Source organism: Esox lucius, chromosome 11 (assembly GCF_011004845.1).
Source record: "Esox lucius isolate fEsoLuc1 chromosome 11, fEsoLuc1.pri, whole genome shotgun sequence".
Taxonomy (NCBI): domain Eukaryota; kingdom Metazoa; phylum Chordata; class Actinopteri; order Esociformes; family Esocidae; genus Esox; species Esox lucius.
The window spans coordinates 51,684,111-51,704,676 of NC_047579.1; the positions used below are offsets into that span (position 1 = coordinate 51,684,111).

The following is a 20,566-nucleotide window of genomic DNA, read 5'->3' on the forward strand; positions in this document are numbered from 1 at the left end:
AGTATCTCTCTCCAGCTAAGGATTAACGGTGAACCAACAGTCACAGCTAAAACAGCTTGTGTCATATTCCCGTTTAGCATATAGGGAGACACAGAGAGAGAGACACAGAGACACACACACACACACACACACACACACAGAGAGAGAGACAGGCACACACACAGAGAGAGAGACAGGCACACACACAGAGAGAGAGACAGGCGCACACGCACACAGAGAGAGAGAGACACAGAGAGAGAGACAGGCGCACACGCACACAGAGAGAGAGACAGGCGCACACGCACACAGAGAGAGAGACAGGCGCACACGCACACAGAGAGAGAGACAGGCGCACACGCACACAGAGAGAGAGACAGGCGCACACGCACACAGAGAGAGAGACAGGCGCACACGCACACAGAGAGAGAGACAGGCGCACACGCACACAGAGAGAGAGACAGGCGCACACGCACACAGAGAGAGAGACAGACAGACAGACAGACATAGAGAGAGACAGACAGACAGACAGACATAGAGAGAGAGACAGACAGACAGACATAGAGAGAGAGACAGACAGACAGAGAGAGAGACAGGCGCACACGCACACAGAGAGAGAGACAGACAGACAGACAGACATAGAGAGAGACAGACAGACAGACAGACATAGAGAGAGAGACAGACAGACAGACATAGAGAGACAGACAGACACACAGAGAGAGAGACAGACAGACACACAGAGAGAGAGACAGACAGACACACACAGAGAGAGACAGACAGACACACAGAGAGAGAGACAGACAGACACACAGAGAGAGAGACAGACAGACACACAGAGAGAGAGACAGACAGACACACAGAGAGAGAGACAGACAGACACACAGAGAGACAGACTTAAAGGGGGAGAGGGAAAGTCTGATCTAAACTTGGAAACCCTTCTGTCCCTGCTAACATGAAACCTGACGTTGGAACTCTAGACGGGGAGAAGAGTGAGGAGAGTCTTTCCCAAAACACGGAAGAGTTTATTTTTTCATGTCAGAAAAGGGGGTGTGGGAGAGGGTGGAGGGGGATTCCCAGGGGGTCATCTGGAGGTCGTTGAGGGTGTCTCACAACAGGAACGGGTTGGTGGTCCCGGGGGGCTGTGTGCCCGCGGTGGGGGGCACGGCCGAGCTGAGCAGTGGCTGAGGCATCGAGGACGGGACGCCAGCCATGCCGACCACACCCATGCCCCCTATCCCCGGCACCATGCGGCCCATGCCGGTCTGGGGGGGCATGGAAGACAGGGGCATGGGGTCGGCCATGCTGCCGAAACTGATGCCCATGCCGGGCATGGGACTAACCCGCATCTGGTTGAGGGTGGGGGGGGCGGGCTGCCCCAGCTGGAACGGGTTGACCTGGGGGGCCACCATCGGGACAGCTGCAGAGACACAGAGTCCCCCCACGGAGGAGACATCAGGGTTACATCTGTGTGCGCGCGTGTGTGTGTGTGTGTGTGTGGTGTCTGCGCTTGCGTACGCGCATGCGTGTGCACACGTACCTCCAGCAGCCAGGAAGGGGTTAACAATAGGAGCGGGCTGGGGTGGCTTCGTGACCAGGGAGTCCAGGTTGACCAGCGCCGCGTTGGGACCCAGGAAGGACTCGGGTGTCTTCCTGCTCGGCAGGGGGTCAAACAGGTCACCTACACCAGTGCTAGTCAGGCCACGCCCGTCACCTGAACCAACACAGACATGAGTTACTGGCACAGACAAACTGACATAACTTAAAGACAGCAGACACAGCATAGCACTACATATACGAAGACAATGCGTGTATGAAAATGTGAGACGTTATAGAGACACCAGGCTGCGTAAAAGACGTTAGAGACACCAGGGCTACTCCTTGGCTAATATGGATACATAAGACTACATAAAGACTACATAGGACTGTGTTAGAGACAAGGAGAAACATGGTTAGTACCAGATGGGACAGAGGATCGGCACAGGTCAAAGTCTGACAGGTCCTCTCGAGACGTACCATTGGACGAACTGAAAAGGTCAAAGCCACCTGATTGGAGGAGAATACACACCAGTTATGACTGCATGTTCAAATCTGTAGACAATCTGGAGGCATGGGTTATGACGTGTGTGTGTGGGCTAATGTGTATACCTGTGTTAGAGGTCTTGGGCTGTGTTCCTCCAGAGCCCCAGGGATCCGGGACTGGAGCAGTGTTGGCTCCCCAGGGATCGCTGCCCTTTATGGGGTGAACAGAGGAAGAGGGAGGACCCCACGGGTCAACTGGAGCCACTGGCTTAGGGGCTGCACCTGGAGGAACAGACACGCCGTTAAGCACCCGATAACAGACATGAGTTACTGGCACAGACAAACTGACATAACTTAAAGTTACAAATTCTATAATCATTTCCATAGCGTTTGAATTTACACCAGCATGTTGGAGACATACCACAAAGGACTAAGCAAGTCAATCCAGGGGGGGGTAAAATCGAGTGATTGGGGTGCGCACAGTACATAAACTTGAGGCCAGAAATACTAAGATCAGAACCACATTGGACTACTAAAATGCAGCCCTTTGCTCCCTCCCCCCCTCCCTCCCCCCTCTGCCTTTATGTGGCTGGCCCAGCAGAGAAGCATTCCAGTTGAACAAAGAGCCCCAGTTCTGACAACTGCAGGTGGACAGGATGCACATACGCAAGTGCGTGCCACACACACACACTCAGTTCCTGTCCCTTTACACATCCACAGGGCCGATTACAGCTCCTGTCTCTTTACACATCCACAGGGCCGATTACAGCTCCTGTCTCTTTACACATCCACAGGGCCGATTACAGCTCCTGTCTCTTTACACATCCACAGGGCCGATTACAGCTCCTGTCTCTTTACACATCCACAGGGCCGATTACAGCTCCTGTTTTACACATTTCTTTACACAAAATGTACTGAGCATTGACTGACAAAGAACAGTGAGTGCTGACCAACACTGTGTTCTGCTAGATACCTCACTTGGCTCCTCCCTAAAGTCATCATGCTTTTAAGTCTCTGCTGCAAATGACTGGAACTGGAGACTCAGAAATTTGACCCTTTCATCAGCCTGTATTCCTTCAAACTGTAATGGATCACTGCCACGGTTAAACACCTAACCCATGTGTACTGATACGATGAATAACCTTGTCAATCTGTGAATATTTACCATCTCATGTGTTAGAAACAGACCTCTAGTTATTTCTAAAGAGCTATGACTGATTTAATTGCACATATATATTTAATGTGTAACTAAGTGTTGTCTTGCAATCGCTATGCCTTTGGCCAGGTTGCCACCGCAAATTGGAATTGGTTCTCAATCGGCTTACCTGATTAAATAACTGTGAGCAAAATTCATACAATCTGAAGAACAGTGACTCATATTTGAAGCATTAGCCATGGTCCTCAGGGCGCTAATACATTTACGGGACCTTGTTGTTAAAAGGTACAAGTTGGGACAAGAATATAAAATGCTGAAGGCTTTACAAGAATCCTGTGAAGACTGATGTTAAGAAGTGTAGGCAGGATTGTACCACCAGGACACTGGAAAGATCCAAACAGCTCATCACCAAAGCACCCAGTTACTGTGTACCTACTATCAAGCATGACGGAAGCAACATGTTGTGGGACTGCTTCTCTTTCCTGGGGACGGGCTCTAGTCATTATATAGGGGCAATTCATAGCTCCAATTGTCAAGACAATTTGGCGCAAACACAGCCTTTTGCTAGGAAGCTGAAGGTAAAATAATTTCTGCTTTCAATAACAACAATCAAAAAGTACACAGCAAAAACCAATGAACATCTTGCAAAAAGGAGGGTCAATAACCAGGAATGGCCCGGTCAGAGTCAGGACTTGTGGACTGACCTAAAGGGGGCTGTATCCAGGAGACACTCTCACAATTTGTCTGAGCACAAACTCTTTTACAAAGATGCATGGAATAAAACACCCAGTGTGCCTAGTTGATAGAGACCCATTCAAACAGACTTGCTGCTGTAATCCAAGCCAAAAGGTGCTTAATGCCTCGCTTGCACACTTATGCAACCAAAGCATTGACAGTTTTAGTAACTATCGGTTAGTAGTTTTGTCTTTCCTTACGGAGTGGTTTGTTGAATGTATAGTCCCCCCCCCCCCCCCCCCCCCCCCCGCAACATGCAAGGCATCTGAATGTTTCCAGAGGCCACCTCAAAACATTATGACTGGCTAATTCTCTGATTAGTCTGACAACACAGGAAAACTGTCTGTGTGTGTGTGTGTGTGTGTGTGTGTGTGTGTGTCTGTGAATGTGTGTGTGTGTACGTACTGTAGCTCTGCCAGGGGTCTTGTGCGGTGGCTCCAGCAGCTCCTCCCCAGGGGTCTGCAGAGTCTCCCTCTGGAACATCCATCAGGTCCAACAGTGAAGACTGGGGCTGGAAGAGGGAGAAAAGAACTGTACTCAATAATGGAGCGACACCCGACGCAATAAAGGGTGCGACACCCGACGCAATAAAAGGGTGCGACACCCGACGCAATAAAAGGGTGCGACACCCGACGCAATAAAAGGGTGCGACACCCGACGCAATAAAAGGGTGCGACACCCGACGCAATAAAAGGTGCGACACCCGACGCAATAAAAGGTGCGACACCCGACGCAATAAAAGGTGCGACACCCGACGCAATAAAAGGTGCGACACCCGACGCAATAAAAGGTGCGACACCCGACGCAATAAAAGGTGCGACACCCGACGCAATAAAAGGTGCGACACCCGACGCAATAATGGAGCGACACCCGACGCAATAATGGAGCGACACCCGACGCAATAATGGAGCGACACCCGACGCAATAAAAGGGTGCGACACCCGGCGCAATAAAAGGGTGCGACACCCGGCGCAATAAAAGGTGCGACACCCGACGCAATAATGGAGCGACACCCGACGCAATAATGGAGCGACACCCGACGCAATAATGGAGCGACACCCGACGCAATAATGGAGCGACACCTGACGCAATAATGGAGCGACACCCGACGCAATAAAGGAGAGACACCCTACGCAATAATGGAGCGACACCCTACGCAATAAAGGAGAAACACCCTACGCAATAATGGAGCGACACCAAGTACACTTTACTCAATAAAGGAGCAAAGTCAATGCTAGTAGAATAAAAACGGTTTACAAATGTTAGTTAGTATCATTAATAGTAATATTAGTGTCAGTAAGGTAAAATTGATGGGATGGAGTTGAATAGGTCCTGTGTAAATCAGTTGGTAGAGCATGTCGCTGGCAATGCCAGAGGATGTGGGTTCGATTCCCATGGGGGGGGAACAGGTTGGAAAATGTCTGCACTCACTACTGTAAGTCGCTCAGGATAAGGGCATCAGCTAAATGACTAAAATGTTAAAAGGTTATGCTCTTCAAATCCAGGGACTGGCCAAGCTACAATGGTAAGCCAGTTCCACCTTTGGGGTACAAGAACAGAGAAGAGTTTTAACTGGTGGAAGTGGAAGCGGCTCTGCTAGTAGGGACTGAAAGGCCAAGAGACCAGATGTCACTTAAATTGTAAATTGCTAGCTTACCCTATAGCATTACATATGTAAAAAGGAACTTTACAAAAACCTTCTTTAGGGCCCAGTGACTCAGCAGTTCTCCCACAGGGGTTCCCCCTGACACAGAACCAAAATAAATATCCCTGATGAGAGAAACAGTTTGCACAGTAGCACTATAAAGGCCAGCCAGTCCGTCAGTCAACCAGCCAGCCAGCCAGCCAGCCAGTAATGACGTAGCAAATGAACCAGTCATAACAGGAGAAATACTGTTAGACACAGACATCTGGAAATAACAGAAGACGTGTCTCGCTCTCTGCCTGTCTGTGGTTTTGTGTCTCACTCTCTGCAAGTCTGTGGGTCCTTACCTCCTTCTTCTTCTTGGGCTGTTTTCCAGATCCAATGGTACCGAGTGGTCCACCTCCTTTACGACTCTCCTCCAGGGCCATCTGAAGTCGCAGATCATCCCCACGACGCATTCTCTCCTCCTACACATCCAAGACAGTTGAAGTCCTTTAGAGGCCATTTCAAACCTTTACAAAACTCAGCAAAAAGGGCATTTCAAACCCCTATCAAAACTTACAAATTATAACATGAGAAACGGGACAGATATAAAATTATTTCTGTTCAAAGACTCCTGGGATACCACTAAAACTGTTATTTAGGTGTGTTCAGTGGATGGCAGAGCTTGGCAGCAGTAGTAATGCACCCAGGCTTGAACTTTGAGGATATGCCATTTTCATTTTCTTGGTTTGATTTCCCTACATGAATTAAATGGTATATATTTTATTAAAATCTTCATATTTAAGACTGTGGAAATTCCACCATTTTAACAACCTCAAATCAACATCAAATTAAAATAAGTACATTCCGAGCTAGAGTAAGGCCTTTGTGGAAATTCTACAACAATGTAGAATGGGAAAGTGGATATGCTGGACAAATAAGTAATTGCAGTGAAAACTAGGCACGTGACAAACTGACCATTTTCCACAAGCATTTTCTTATCGGTATTTGGTCCATGTGCATGTGAATTGGCATGTTGAGCTTGCTGTCCATCACAACTTGATCAAAGAGGCTCTAGAATAACGTTAGGCTCTTTAAGAGACAGCATGTCTGGGTAATCGATTGAAGCAGGAAATAAAATGAAAGGCCCTGCGACACCCAACAGGCAAGCTTGCTATTAGCAACGGATCTGAATTGATCTGGAGGTGAGACATCACCCAGTTAAAACTGGTGTATTCTCAATTAGCGTTAACTAGCATCAGGTAGCGATAGCAAACAGATCGGGTCATCCCTAGTCTGCATTGTGGTGTTTTAGTAGCGTGGTGGTGTTGTGTAGTGTCGTGTGTAGCGTTTTATTACAGTTGTTCAGTGTTGTGTTCTGGGTTGTGTGTATTGTATTATTGTTGTGTAGTGTTGTGTTGTATTATCATTGTTTAGTATTGTGTTCTGGGTTGTATTATAGTTGTGTAGTGTTGTGTTCTGGGTTGTGTGTAGTGTGGTATTATCGTTGTGTAGTGTTGTGTTGTGTTCTGGGTTGTGTGTAGTGTTTTATTATAGTTGTGTAGTGTGCTCTGGGTTGTATTACAGTTGTGTAGTGTTGTTTTATGGCTGTGTAGTGTTGTGTGATGGTTGTATTATAGTTGTGTAGTGTTGTGCTCTGGATTGTATGTAGTGCTGTATTATAGTTGTGTAGTGTTGCCCTCTGGATTGTATGTAGCGTTGTATTATAGTTGTGTAGTGCTGTGCCCTGGGTTGTATGTAGTGTTGCATTATAGTTGTGTAGTGTTGTATTATAGTTGTGTAGTGTTGTGTTCTGGGTTGTATGTAGTGTTGCATTATAGTTGTGTAGTGTTGTGTTCTGGGTTGTATTATAGTTGTGTAGTGTTGTGTTCTGGGTTGTATGTAGTGTTGCATTATAGTTGTGTAGTGTTGTGTTCTGGGTTGTATTATAGTTGTGTAGTGTTGTGCCCTGGGTTGTATGTAGTGTTGCATTATAGTTGTGTAATGTTGCATTATAGTTGTGTACCTGTTCAGCAGCCTCTCTGCTCATGGCCAGGGCCAGCTGCAGTTGAAGCTCCTCCTCCCCGCTGGTCTGGGGGCGAGCCTGTTCCAACTCAGAGCCTGGGACTGGAGATGTAGCTATACACAGACAGAGGCAGGCAGACAGACACAGACAGAGGCAGGCAGGCAGACACAGACAGAGGCAGGCAGGCAGACAGACACAGACAGAGGCAGGCAGACAGACAGACACAGACAGAGGCAGGCAGACAGACAGACACAGACAGAGGCAGGGGGTTGTTAGGGAGAGCTTCAGTAGAACGGAACTGAATATTACTATTCCTATAAGTTAAACTACAGAGATACATCAATTAAACATTATTACTAATGTCAAACACAGTATGTACAGGTCTACAGTCGAGTCAGTAGAGTGTATGTACAGGTCTACAGTCGAGTCAGTAGAGTGTATGTACAGGTCTACAGTCGAGTCAGTAGAGTGTATGTACAGGTCTACAGTCGAGTCAGTAGAGTGTATGTACAGGTCTACAGTCGAGTCAGTAGAGTGTATGTACAGGTCAAGTGGCTGCCCCAGAATAACACGCACCCACACACACGTTCAGAGTTAGTTTGTAGCTCAGGTTCCGTTCTGTTTCATGTAACTCCCAACTGCGACTCGATTCACCTCTGACCTTTATACTGGGGCTCATAGCAGGGGAGCGCCAATGTCTCACCCTTTAGATGTGTGTGTGGTTTTGATGAATATGGTGGAAACTGCAACAGCTGAGTCAGCATGTGAAGGAAGCAGAGACTGGCCAATCAAAGAGGCTGGAGAGGCACTAGCCAATGAGACGAGGGCTGGGGCGTTGCTAGGGACATTTCTGGGATTCCAGACAGTGGGAGATTGTGACTATTGTTCATTCCTGGTGTGTGTGACTGTTGCTCTGTGTGTACGCGTTAACAAGTCTCACTGTTCGTGTGGGGACCAGAAGTCCTCAGTAAGGTCAAAAAATCTGTCGATTCAGCCCCTACAAGGTTAATTTTAATCTGTCCCTACTAGGCAAAAGTCTTGGAGTTCAATCAATCATATTTATTTTATAAAGCCCTTTCTACATCAGCAGTTGTCAAGTGTTTATACCAAGCCTGAAACCCAAAACAAGCAACAGGAGTTAGTGGATCGGGGAAATAAGTTGTAATCATTCTGGTCCTCAGAATGAGAGAGAAACAAAGACACACACCCCTGAGATGTGATAAATACCAGACAGACATGTATGATGTCATCAGACTCCACCCATGCTGTGTCATCTCCTCCTGCCTCCAGCCCAGTTCCCACGGAAACAACACTTGTTTCCATTCTGAAACAAGCCACTTGTGTACGTGCATGTGTGCGTGCATGTGCGTAATACAATTACTGCTACTCACAGCCATGGTAGGATGCAGGTGACCCCTCCGACTTGCCATACTCCTCACTGTAGGAAGTTGAGAGGTTTGGCTGAGAAGAGCCTCGTCCAAAACCCTGACCAGGTGCCACCACCCCTATAGTGGACACCTGGGCCATGCGCTCTTTGGTCTTCAGCGCCTGGGAACGCTCACCTGGACAGAACACATTACAATCACTGTGGTCACCTTAAACAGGGCCCGCGTCTCACCTCTCACCCTGCTCCTTGACCCCTCACCTCTCACCCTGCTTCTTGAACCCTCACCCTGCTTCTTGAACCCTCACCTCTCACCCTGCTTCTTGAACCCTCACCTCTCACCCTGCTTCTTGAACCCTCACCTCTCACCCTGCTTCTTGAACCCTCACTTCTCACCCTGCTTCTTGAACCCTCACCTCTCACCCTGCTTCTTGAACCCTCACCTTTGAGCCGGTCCTCGTCTTTAAGAAGCACCACCAGCTGCTTGCTCTTCTCTCTGACGTTGATGCCCTGGTCTTTCCCATCTCGGTCCACGTACTGGAAGTCTTTAAGAGTCTGGATGGCAAAGATGTTCTCCTTACACTGCAGCGCAACACGCTCCGACCCGGTCTGAAAACACCCACACACCCCCCAACATTTACCTCACAGTAATGTAGAGCAATTCCTGTTCATTCATCTCATAACGGCAGAAGTGATAGTTACAGATGGTGTGATTGGTACAGCGCCGCCTCACAACGTTTCTTGTGGGCCTGATGCTGTTGTATTCCCGGACGGGTTCGCGTGTCTCACCTTGATCAGGTAGTCCAGCAACGTGAGGGCCTTGTAGACGTGCCTCCAGTTCTTCCCGTGGTCGTTCAGGCGTCTCCAGATCATGCTCATGATCTCGCTGAACGCCACCACGTTGTAGGTCAGGTCGGCCACCTCCGACATCAGCGAGGACGAGGGGCCCCAGGGGTCATTCGAAGTCGCCTCCCGGACCTTCTTCTCCGCGTCCGAGTAGTTGTTCACCATGTTCTTCACGGAGCGCCTGATGGTGGAGCTGGGCATGTTGGCAGACGGTCGCGGGCAACCCACCGAGGACACCCACAGGAAGACGGCACCCAACCCAGTGAAGACTGCGTGTGTGTGTGTGTGTGTGTTGGGGGAAGAGGGGGGGGGTGGGGGGGCGTTGGGTCCAAGTCGGTTCTGGCACCGCGGCGAGCAGTCAGTGTGTGTGTGTTTAGGGGGCCTTCCCAAGCCAGGCGACTGACGCACAGTCCTCCAGAAGCAAGCCTGTCAGAACCATCTCCACACACACACAGCTGGGAAGACGGTCTTCCACGCCATCACCTGAGGGAGAGAAGGATCAGCCACTTAGACTCCAATAATCAAACAGATGATAGAGAAGTCCTTTTCTACATCCGTGGTGGACACAAACTGCCCCCACAGCCACCTGGGGCACCCAGAATGATTCGACGACATGATCGTCTACTGCCCATTTCTTTAAAATGCGCTGTGCAGAAAACATGGGCGGAACCCCAGGAACCCGGAGATCAGATGGAATCAAACAGGATCAGAGTCATTGGAATTCAACAACAATCTAGCCAGGCGTTCAACACGGCAGGGAATCAACCGTTTGTACAACCGAGGAGCATCGGGGAACCTTTACATCCCCACTCCGGAATGATTGTTCAGATGTTAAAGCTACGTGTTTCACACCATGGGTGAACGGAACGAGCCGGGGATTCGCATTAACCAGAACCAAATGAACTCCAGCTTTTGTCTACACTCAGTTAAAGGTCTCAACCATTTTCTTTGTGGCACTGTTGGTTATATATAGTTATTAGCTTGTGCCAGTTAGACTACTCTGAATTCACTTGGGCAGGGTGCCTCCTTCCCAGGACGTCCTTCACCAATAAAGGCCCGGCTGTTATTTAAGCGCTGAACACACACATGCTCCCTATAGACATACCAGAGGACAACAATACTCGCAGTTTTCACCCCCCTTTATTTTACATAAAGACTTTGTAGCCTGAAATTCTTGTTTCACATTTTTCTATTTGTTTGTTTTGCTCCACTTTTCATTTGATGACCGGTACTTCTGGTTTTACTCTCAACCCAAAACTGGTGTGGGACATTATCATTTTTGTCTTTCTGTGTGACAATGCAGTGGAGCAAAACAAACGGGACCTCACTTTCCTGTCACAGAGATAACATTTAATTGGAGACCCCAATGGATCCCGATTTTGAACAGTTCCCTGATCTTTTCTTTTTTTCCCCCCTTTTTCTTTTTAGTTAACTCAAGAAGCAGTTTTGTTGATTAGTAGAAAACGTAATAACATTGCGATGCTTGTGTCCCACACGCTGAGCAGCTGTTAGCCATTATGTCAATGAATCCCTCTTCCGGAAGATGAAACCTTCTTGATTAAATGGTATCTGCCAAGGAGCGTGCGTGTACAGGAACTATGGCATCCTGATTATCTTCATCAAGCCCGGGGGTTTTGGTTTAGCAAGCACGTGCAGTAGAAAAACACTGATAAACAGTAGATTCAGGAAGCAGTGAGACCCCTTCACTTTCTACACATTTGGTACATTACAGCCTTATTCTAAAGTGGAATCACTTTATCACTTTTAATCACTTTTTCCCTATTCATTACACACACACACACACACACACACACACACACACACACACACACACACACCCACACACAGACACACCCACACACACACACGATGAACAAGCAAAATCAGGTATTAACTAATAAAAAATAAAAATTTCCATTGTGAATAACGATGACGTGAGTCCACGTGACCATCAGTTTGGTCTTTCTCATCCAAATGAACCGGTTTCTGACCATACTTCCTTTAATCTCAGCGACACACGCACACGCACACACACGACTGTAAGTCAGGTTCCATACTGACTCATTACTAAACTGTTATGTTTGCCTGTCGACTCAAACTGAAACATTCTGTGAAGCACCAGACTGTATCAGACTGCCTCCACTCAGGTCCTTTAAATGACATCACAATGGAAGGTGCTGTACAAAACAATGTGGATTGGATTCTCTCTAACCAGGGCATCATAGCCCATAAGGTCACCAGTTTCATTTATTTACACATATGGGTTTTGGGTCAGGCCCAAACCATCTGGTAGCAATCTGATGGAAACCATTTCTGGAACCACTGAGATGGTTCAGTCAGTTTTGCCACTCAAAATGGTCCTTGGGGAGATGTTCTGATCCAGTCTCTCGGCCTAGCATAGCATTTGGTAGCATTTCAGTGTATCGGGTCAAAACAGAGGTCAGTGCCAAGCACCACCATTTTAGGATGCAACAAGTGCAACTTGCAAAGAAACTCGACATGCCATGATTTCTGAGATGTGACCCCCCCCCCCCCCCATCCGGTGTGACCCTAAAATGTGACCCCTGTGAGACCCTGAGATGTGGCCCTGAGATGTGACCCGTGTGACCTGGCAACAGGACCTCTGACGCCTGCGTGGCCCTGTGGAGCCCCCCATATGAATAACACACTGGTCTAAGGCCACATCTGCTGTTTTAAATCACAGAGATCGTCAGAAGAGAAGAGAGTCTGTCTCTCCCCCCAGAACAACACGCCCCCTCGCTCCCAACAGCCAAGAAAGATCGCACAGAGACAGGGTCAGTCAAAGCAGAGTGAGAGAGAGAGAAAAGAGTCCAGAAAGAGACAGAGATGCAGCAAGCTGTGTGTGTTTGGCGTCATTGTCTAGCCGGGAGATCTACTTGTGGCAATGTTTTAGCTTAAAGGTGGAGGCAATGAAACTACAGCATACGGGTGGAGGCAATGAAACTACAGCATACGGGTGGAGGCAATGAAACTACAGCATACGGGTGGAGGCAATGAAACTACAGCATACGGGTGGAGGCAATGAAACTACAGCATACGGGTGGAGGCAATGAAACTACAGCATACGGGTGGAGGCAATGAAACTAAAGCATACGGGTGGAGGCAATGAAACTACAGCATACGGGTGGAGGCAATGAAACTACAGCATACGGGTGGAGGCAATGAAACTACAGCATACGGGTGGAGGCAATGAAACGTTTGATTAAAATATATTAAAATGGGCATCCCTGCTTAGACTGCTGCCCCCGCGACCCGGCCCCGGATAAGCGGAAGATGATGGATGGATTAAAATATCCTTCTACTTGTCAATGGTGCCATTGACTTAACAGGAACAGAGGAAGTCCAAATGCCCTACAAAATAAAATATAAATATTTAGTTATTTATCCTGGCATGTTGAATGAGACAAAATGCTTATTCACAGTGAAGACTTGGTGGGAGTGACATGAGGGAGGTTGAGTAAATAGGGCTGGCTTGATTAAAGAGAGAACAACACAGCATTCACCTTGGAGATAGGGGGATTCGAACCAGGGACACTTCCAACCACAACAAGGCCACTTTGCCGCCTCAAACATCGAAGGTCAAGTGCCACTTTTTAAAGGTCTGAGGTCCTTTTCTGCAGAAACATTCTTCTTTCAACATCAAACAACGCTGATGTGTGTGGCCAAAGAGCTATATTTTTATATCATCTGACCACAGCACCAGTTTCAATCAAAGCGCCAATGCCGTGTACCAAACAACAGGTGCCTATCAAAGTTTAGGAAGAACCCTCTTTTGCCTGCAGGTCAGCCTAAATTATTTTTGGCATGAATTCACTAAGTCGACAGAAAGATGACTTAGAATTTAGGTCCATGATGGCTCTATAAAACCAAGCAGTCGTGCAGATTTTTCAACTTTGCCCACATACAAAACATGCCATTACATGTTATCAAAGAATTTTCTTTTGAGCTTTACATCTGGACTTCTGTAAATTTTTTGTTGAATTAACTGCGTTATGGGTTTAGTAGGGCAATAGTCTAGATTGTGCCAGCAAGCTACAGTACGGAGAGTCACACACCAAATATTGGCCAGAATGATTTAAATATATTTCTTGCCACAGTGGCTAAAGGGCCAAAATGTTAACAAGACCCTGGCATTACTGGTGTAGTGAGAAACCACAGAAGAGACCGATGCACACCTGATCCACAGCATCCAGAGACCAGTCATAAGATGGTCTCCCCTCGGACCACTACCTCTCCAGGCCTCTCCTGCCACGGGGGTAGTTGTCTCCTGCACTAATGACACATGAAGACGACTGAGGCTGAAAACCAGCTGTGACACAGCAGAGGAAAACAAGGACCCTGAAGCACATGGTCATTTGTCTGTGGGATATGCAAAAGCTGGCCTATGACCTAAAATCCACTAGTCACAGAAATTGGACAAATGCTTGGAGAGCATCTAATTTATTTCATTAAGAGAATACATTTATGTTTAATATGAATAATCATATTGAATAATTTGGTACCAGAACAACATTTAAAGAATTCTAGTCGGTTGTTAACATTATGTATTTATTATTATTATTGAATGGCCTAATGTATAATGTCCTGATTATTATTAAACTACAGTGAATTGAAAACAAAATGGTCCAAATTCTTTCAAATGAAACCGAATCATGCTAACGGTGTATTTCATATGGCCTAACTGAAGGAACACTAATAGAAGAGTAGGCCCCGAGGACATCATGATCTCGTTCACACCAGTGGAGAAAACAAAACACTAAGAAAACCACAAGTGACAATGCAGTTATTAAAGAATACCAAAGGAACAAGCAAAAACACCTTCCGGAAATGTGGTTAGACGAGTAACATAGAAATGTTGCCACCTTCAAAAGGTCAAAGATGAAGACAACGGTGGACCCATCAACCCAGACCACAACCAGGTGTCGTCCTAGCGGCCCTAGACTTCACAATCACAGTTACACAGACGTTTGTTTCCATCCAACCAGGCCTGTTCCGAACTGAAAGTAGAAAGAAACAGCCAGTGCTATACATAGGTTAAAGAAGCAATAACTGCAAAAAGAGCTGGTAATTTGGCCTATACACTGGTCACGCCTCAAAGCCTGGGTCCTCTCTAGGTTTCTTCCTAAATGTTGTCCTTCTTAGGGAGTTTTTCCTAGCCACTGAAATTCTACACTGTTGTTGTTTGCTCCTTGGGGTTTAAGGCTGGGTGTTTTGTAAAAGCACTTTGTGACAACTGCTGATGTAAAAGGTGCTTTTTTCAATAAATATGATTGATATACTCTGTTAGTAATAGACAGCCTAAAACAAACAATTTTTTTTTATGTGAATGGTTCAGTATTTACCAGACTAGGTTTTATAATAGAGTTGGCTAGCAAAATAAACTACAAACAATTTTTGGATTTAAATAACCAGTCACTAGTTCGGAGAGAAAAGTTTGCAATGAAAGCTGGTTACTCTGCCGAAAGCTATTTGCAATTGCCTATAAACTGGGAAACCCACGTTGTTGGGCTAGTTGCCATTCAGTTAGCTAGCTAGAATAAAACAGGAATCACTTTACTAGCTAGTAAGGATGCACCGATATATTGGCCAGCAATCAGTATCAGACGATTAAAGGCCAAAATGTGATAATCTGTATCGGACAATTGTTTAAAATGTTTCTGATATTTCAGACCGACTGCGCATTCCAGCGCTTCCACTGCATTCATTTTGCGCTCCAGCATGCCAAAACAAAATAATAAATTCCTGACCTTTTGTTAGATGTTCTTGGTATACAGACAATCTGTCGAGTAACAAAACTGTTTTAAGGTTGAGCTCCTGTTGCTATTGTATTCATGTGAGAGGTGAGAAACAGCGCAACACTGTCCTTGTAGAGCTCATGGTCTCGAGCAGGGAAGAGGGAGAGAGATTGTACAGTACAGAAGCCCAACAGAGTGGACCGTTGAAAGGTTCATGCCCAGCAGATGATCATTTTCACCCATAAATCTCCAGAAGCCAGCGTTTGTTTTTTTCAGGGTTTTGTTCACACACGAGGTGGTTTTCAATGTTATTTTGAGTTTAAACAGCAAATGTCAGCAAGAACATCAAATTACCTCCGGACACTCAGATTCCACTTGGGTAGTGAGTGGCAGCAGACAGACCAGGCATTGCATAATGCATTATGACAGAAAGGGAACGTGTATTTATCACATAACTCACAAATTGCTCATTCATCATCAGACTTATTTTGGAGAATTTTTGCTATTAAAAAACTGGTTGAAATTACATTAGTTGAAATAAGAGGTATCTTCAGAAGCACCACTTTATTTACTTCTTCCAGGGTATCCAGGATGAGAAAACATCGTTATAGGCATTGGTGTCAGACGATTGGGGTATATGAATATTGGCTATCAGTTTTGGACAATAATTATTTTAGCGGTGCATCCGTACTCGCTAGCGATAAGTAATTAATGACTTATCCACAATTAATATATTATTGTCATAGATCAGACGGGTCACACAGTCAGACAGGCAAGTTCACATTTAATTGCGCTATGCGGAATGAGACCCGATTGGACAGAAACATGCATTAGAAGACCTGCTGCAGAAGTGGAGTGCAATGTTGATGGTCAGCAACAAGCTGAAGAACTTTGGGAGGGTTTTAATGGTAGATTTTTACTCAGCTCTGGATAGATCCTCTTGTTTTATTGATGCGCGTAAGAGGGTGAGAGCCAACCCGTTAATTGCTTTATCAGGCCTGGTATGTTAAAGTACGAAGACTCCTGTGGTATTTACAAATTTGCATTCAAACATTAAGGGACACTGTGTGATTCAAACCAATGCTTTCCAATCATTTAGGTTGTGCTTTCAGCTAATGATGAGCAGGTCTGGTTAGGGTTCAATAGACACATTTCCAGTGTTTTCTATTCACAGTAGTGATTATTTGTCCAGCCGCTCATAAACGTCTTCACTCCATATTGGTATAGATTAAAAGAATTATAATGCCATAACATACACTGTTATTCCCAAAAATACAACTCAAGATGGAGATTCGAAAATGAGTCCCATAGCAGTTGTTCCAGTTCAGAGATAATAAGCAAAACTGATGGACCTCCTCGGGCCGTCACATCCCCACGCCCCCGCATGCTCCTCGGGCCGTCACATGCCCACGCCCCCGCGTGCTCCTCGGGCCGTCACATCCCCACGCCCCCGCGTGCTCCTCGGGCGTCACATCCCCACGCCCCCGCGTGCTCCTCGGGGCGTCACATCCCCACGCCCCGCGTGCTCCTCGGGCCGTCACATCCCCACGCCCCGCGTGCTCCTCGGGCCGTCACATCCCCACGCCCCCGCATGTTCTTCGGGCCGCCACATCCCCACGCGCTCCTCGGGCCGTCACATCCCCACCATGTTTTTGATGACCACCCATGGCTAGTGTCCACTGCTTAATGTTTTTCGTCTTGCTGACTCACTAGCTGCTAGTTACCAGCTCTAAGAATCAGAAAGTGGGAGAATAAATCACAAAACGGAGTCTACCAGTAGTTCCCAAATCAGGGGTACGAGGCCGATCAACAGGGGGGTACTTGAGAACACTCATGACAACATAGGCTTACAAGTAAAATTAACATGGGGGGAACACTCAGGGGTTTTCAAAGAAAACAAAATTCGGTTGGTGGTACACTAACTGAAAAAGGTCAGGAAACACTGGTCTACACAGCTTTCACACTGACCACTTCTCTGCTGAGAATGAGACAATCACTAATCGGGACAAGAGGGTAATTGCTCCAGTGTCTGAGCGCAAACTGTGCACCTCAAGCCTTTACTCTGCACCCCCTGGACTTACAGGTGAATAACTGCTGGGGGGGGGGTAGACTTACAGGTGAATAACTGCTGGGGGGGTAGACTTACCTGGGAATGACTGCTGGGGGGGTAGACTTACAGGGGAATAACTGCTGGGGGGGTAGACTTACAGGGGAATAACAGCCGGTGGGGTTAAAGATGCAGTGCACCTCTGGAGACAGTGTGTGTTTGTGTGTGTGTGCACACAACAGCAAGGTACCAATACAAAGGTGAACTACACACATTAGGTATGGAGTGTGTGTCTAAGTAAGTAACCCAGCAGGTTATTTCTCCTGTGAATAGCCTACAAATTACTAAATCTAGCATGAACTACGTCCATACGAAAGGGGATCATCAGTTAATGCTTCACATATAACTAGCCCTAAATATGAATTATAATCTCAAAACTCCAATTACCGACCACTCAAGATTCATTAGAGGGCAAGAAATTCATTAAACATATTTTAGTCACTTCTAACAGGACTTGGTCAACAGCAAAGGTATGACCTTTGCAGCTCAGAAAATTCAACCAGTGACCTTTCAGTACCTGGCCCAAAACTAACTGCCGGGATATCTGATGGCCCAATTACCATTTCAGTGATCAATCTACCACTATTTGGCCAGCACCATTCGCTCATTCCCTTCCTCCTTCGCACATTGAATCCCGATCGACACGCCACTTGCCCTATTGTCTCTTTCAGTCCCAAGACAAAGCCTGCGAGCCCGCCCGAGAGCTGCAACTGTCGCCCCCCCCCGGCCTGCACTCCCTGGCCACACATAAAAGACAAAGCCACTGCTTGCTGCCTCGCTCCCGCTACGGACCTATCGACTCCCCGCCTAGCCCAGCCGAGAAGGCTACACTCACGGCTACGTCGCCGGTACCCTCCCGTGAACCATGCTTCCCGATAATGTTTGGGTGATTGATAAGTGACAGCGGTAAACAGCGCTCAATTCAGACAGCGTGGATAAATTAGGACACAGCAGGTCTAGCGGCATAAAGTAAACATACGTTTAAGTCCAGTTCGCATAACTACTAAACTGCATTAATAGTTTCCTGGAAAATGGATCGGCATGTCTTGCTACAGTGATTCATCAACTAAATCGAATCAGATGAGATTATGAGCTAGCTATGTGAACAACACTTCCCAGTTGGCTAGCCACTGTGGCTCGTTCTGCCAGGAAAACAAGCCGAGCCCGTTGCTAGGTAGCCTCCAATGAGCTGAAGCTAACGTTAAAGCCTACTTTCTCACACACCGGTATCTACTTATCCTTTAAATATATTAATTATCCTGTCAAGGAAACACTCTGTGACCGAGTAGTGAGGTTTTAACAAGTTCTGTTGGATGAGTAGACTCTTAACAACTTGCCCTCAGCCAGATCGGAATACATAACTGACTGCTGACTGTCCTGAAGCTAACTAGCTTCAGCTAAATTAAAGGAATGCAATGAATCCAAATCAATTCATGTTTCATTTTGTTTATTTTTTTTATCTAGTTACAGATCAGCGCTATAGTGGACTGGAACTGCTGTGAATCTGTGTTGGAATACATTGCAGCGTCAGCAAAATTTATTTTAACGCGATAAACTAAAAGTAGATATTTATTCAACGACTAGCTGGTTATGTTAGCTAAGAGGTAGGAACTTGGAAGAAAATTCCCAACTGGAAGTTGTGGAAGGACAAAAAAATCCCACCATTCAAAGTAGTTGGCTAGCGGTCTCCACACCCTTCTCTCCACAATCGAACGGCCAAAATATCACAAATAAGTTCAAGCGATGTGCTTAATATGTTTACGGGTTAAAATGTTAGTTATTTATCATCTGTATCTAAATAGGGAGTCGCCCCCAACACGACCAACAGTTCAGAACACGACTTGCACTTAAACTAGGCCGCTAGCTACAACTAATTCGCAATAGTATAACCTAGCTAGCTAAAGAAAATATATAGTTTTCAGTGGTTAAAGGGCTGGCTAACTACCCGAGTGCTTGCTGGAGACATCACCGAAAGCAAGGAGACGAAGAGCCTGGAAAACAAAACAAGGAATAACTTACCATTCCTTTTGAGTTATTTTAATTACGAAACACTGAATGTCCAGGGATACAACCCATACGTTTATGAAATGAACGTCGACAAAATCCCAGGAAAGTTGACTTATTCTGTTGTTGGCTGAAGCTTGTTGCACCTTCTCACGTAATCTTCCTGTAGTTAGCTAGTAGGTTTTACACGTATCCTCTTGCACTAGTCTGACTCCCACTGTAGCAACATGGCGGGCGGCGGAGCTCTCTCGCTCCGGGAGGGGTGCGGGCGGGGAAGGGTGTGACCAAAGCGGCTTGACTCGCTGAAGCAGAAATCCCTCCTTTCCCTTCAGAGGAATCCATTCATGACGAGGCTGGTTGAGCAACACTTTGCAGTGGTTCCCAACCCGGGGTACTGGGACCACTGGAGGTACTTGGCTTGTCCACAGACGGTACGTGAGAAGACTCATGAGACCAAAGGGTTACTCTGAGAATCCACTCTTTAGGGGTTACTTACCAACCGAAAAAGATTGAGAAACAGTGAGCAGTAAATACTTTGATTAGCTATTGTAGCCACATAATCTGTCATATTTCCCTGGAGGTAGCCTTGCAAAGGGCACTTCATTACAACAAAAACATTTAAAACAAAAGGCTGGTTGGGACAGTAGATACGGTCTAAGTATTTTCTTTCCACATTTATCAATAACATTGTCTGTGTAGCATTAATTGTTTACCTACACTGTAGTTATTGGGTCACATTAGTGTGATTCCACCAAAAAGCACATAGATGATTGGTTGACACAGTGTCCATGTAAACGGGCGGGCAAAGACTGCTTGGTGCAGCTGATGAGAAGCAACTGCAGTAACTTAAAGGAGACAACATATTAATTAAGATAAATGCAGACAATGTCTTGCGTGCTGGGCTGCCTAAATATGAACAGACAGAGTCCT

General features: G+C 46.5%; 1 protein-coding gene across 2 annotated transcripts; it reads right to left on the reverse strand.

Moving 5' to 3' along the window:
* Positions 1-792: 792 nt before the first annotated feature.
* On the reverse strand, positions 793-20,070 carry epn2 (epsin 2). 2 transcript variants are annotated; one of them, XM_029123734.2, is made up of 11 exons: positions 19,652-20,070; positions 9,713-10,252; positions 9,367-9,532; positions 8,931-9,101; positions 7,540-7,652; positions 5,879-5,998; positions 4,292-4,397; positions 2,122-2,277; positions 1,990-2,019; positions 1,514-1,687; positions 793-1,393 (listed from the first exon to the last, which is right to left on the reverse strand). In XM_029123734.2, the coding sequence occupies exons 2-11, from the start codon at positions 9,968-9,970 to the stop codon at positions 1,083-1,085; spliced, it is 1,605 nt and encodes a 534-aa protein (XP_028979567.1). In that variant the 5' UTR covers positions 9,971-10,252; positions 19,652-20,070; the 3' UTR covers positions 793-1,082. The 2 variants fall into 2 exon arrangements, with proteins under 2 accessions (XP_028979567.1, XP_028979565.1); XM_029123732.2 differs by having other exon boundaries at positions 1,933-2,019; positions 19,652-20,068.
* Between the last annotated feature and the right edge of the window lie 496 nt (positions 20,071-20,566).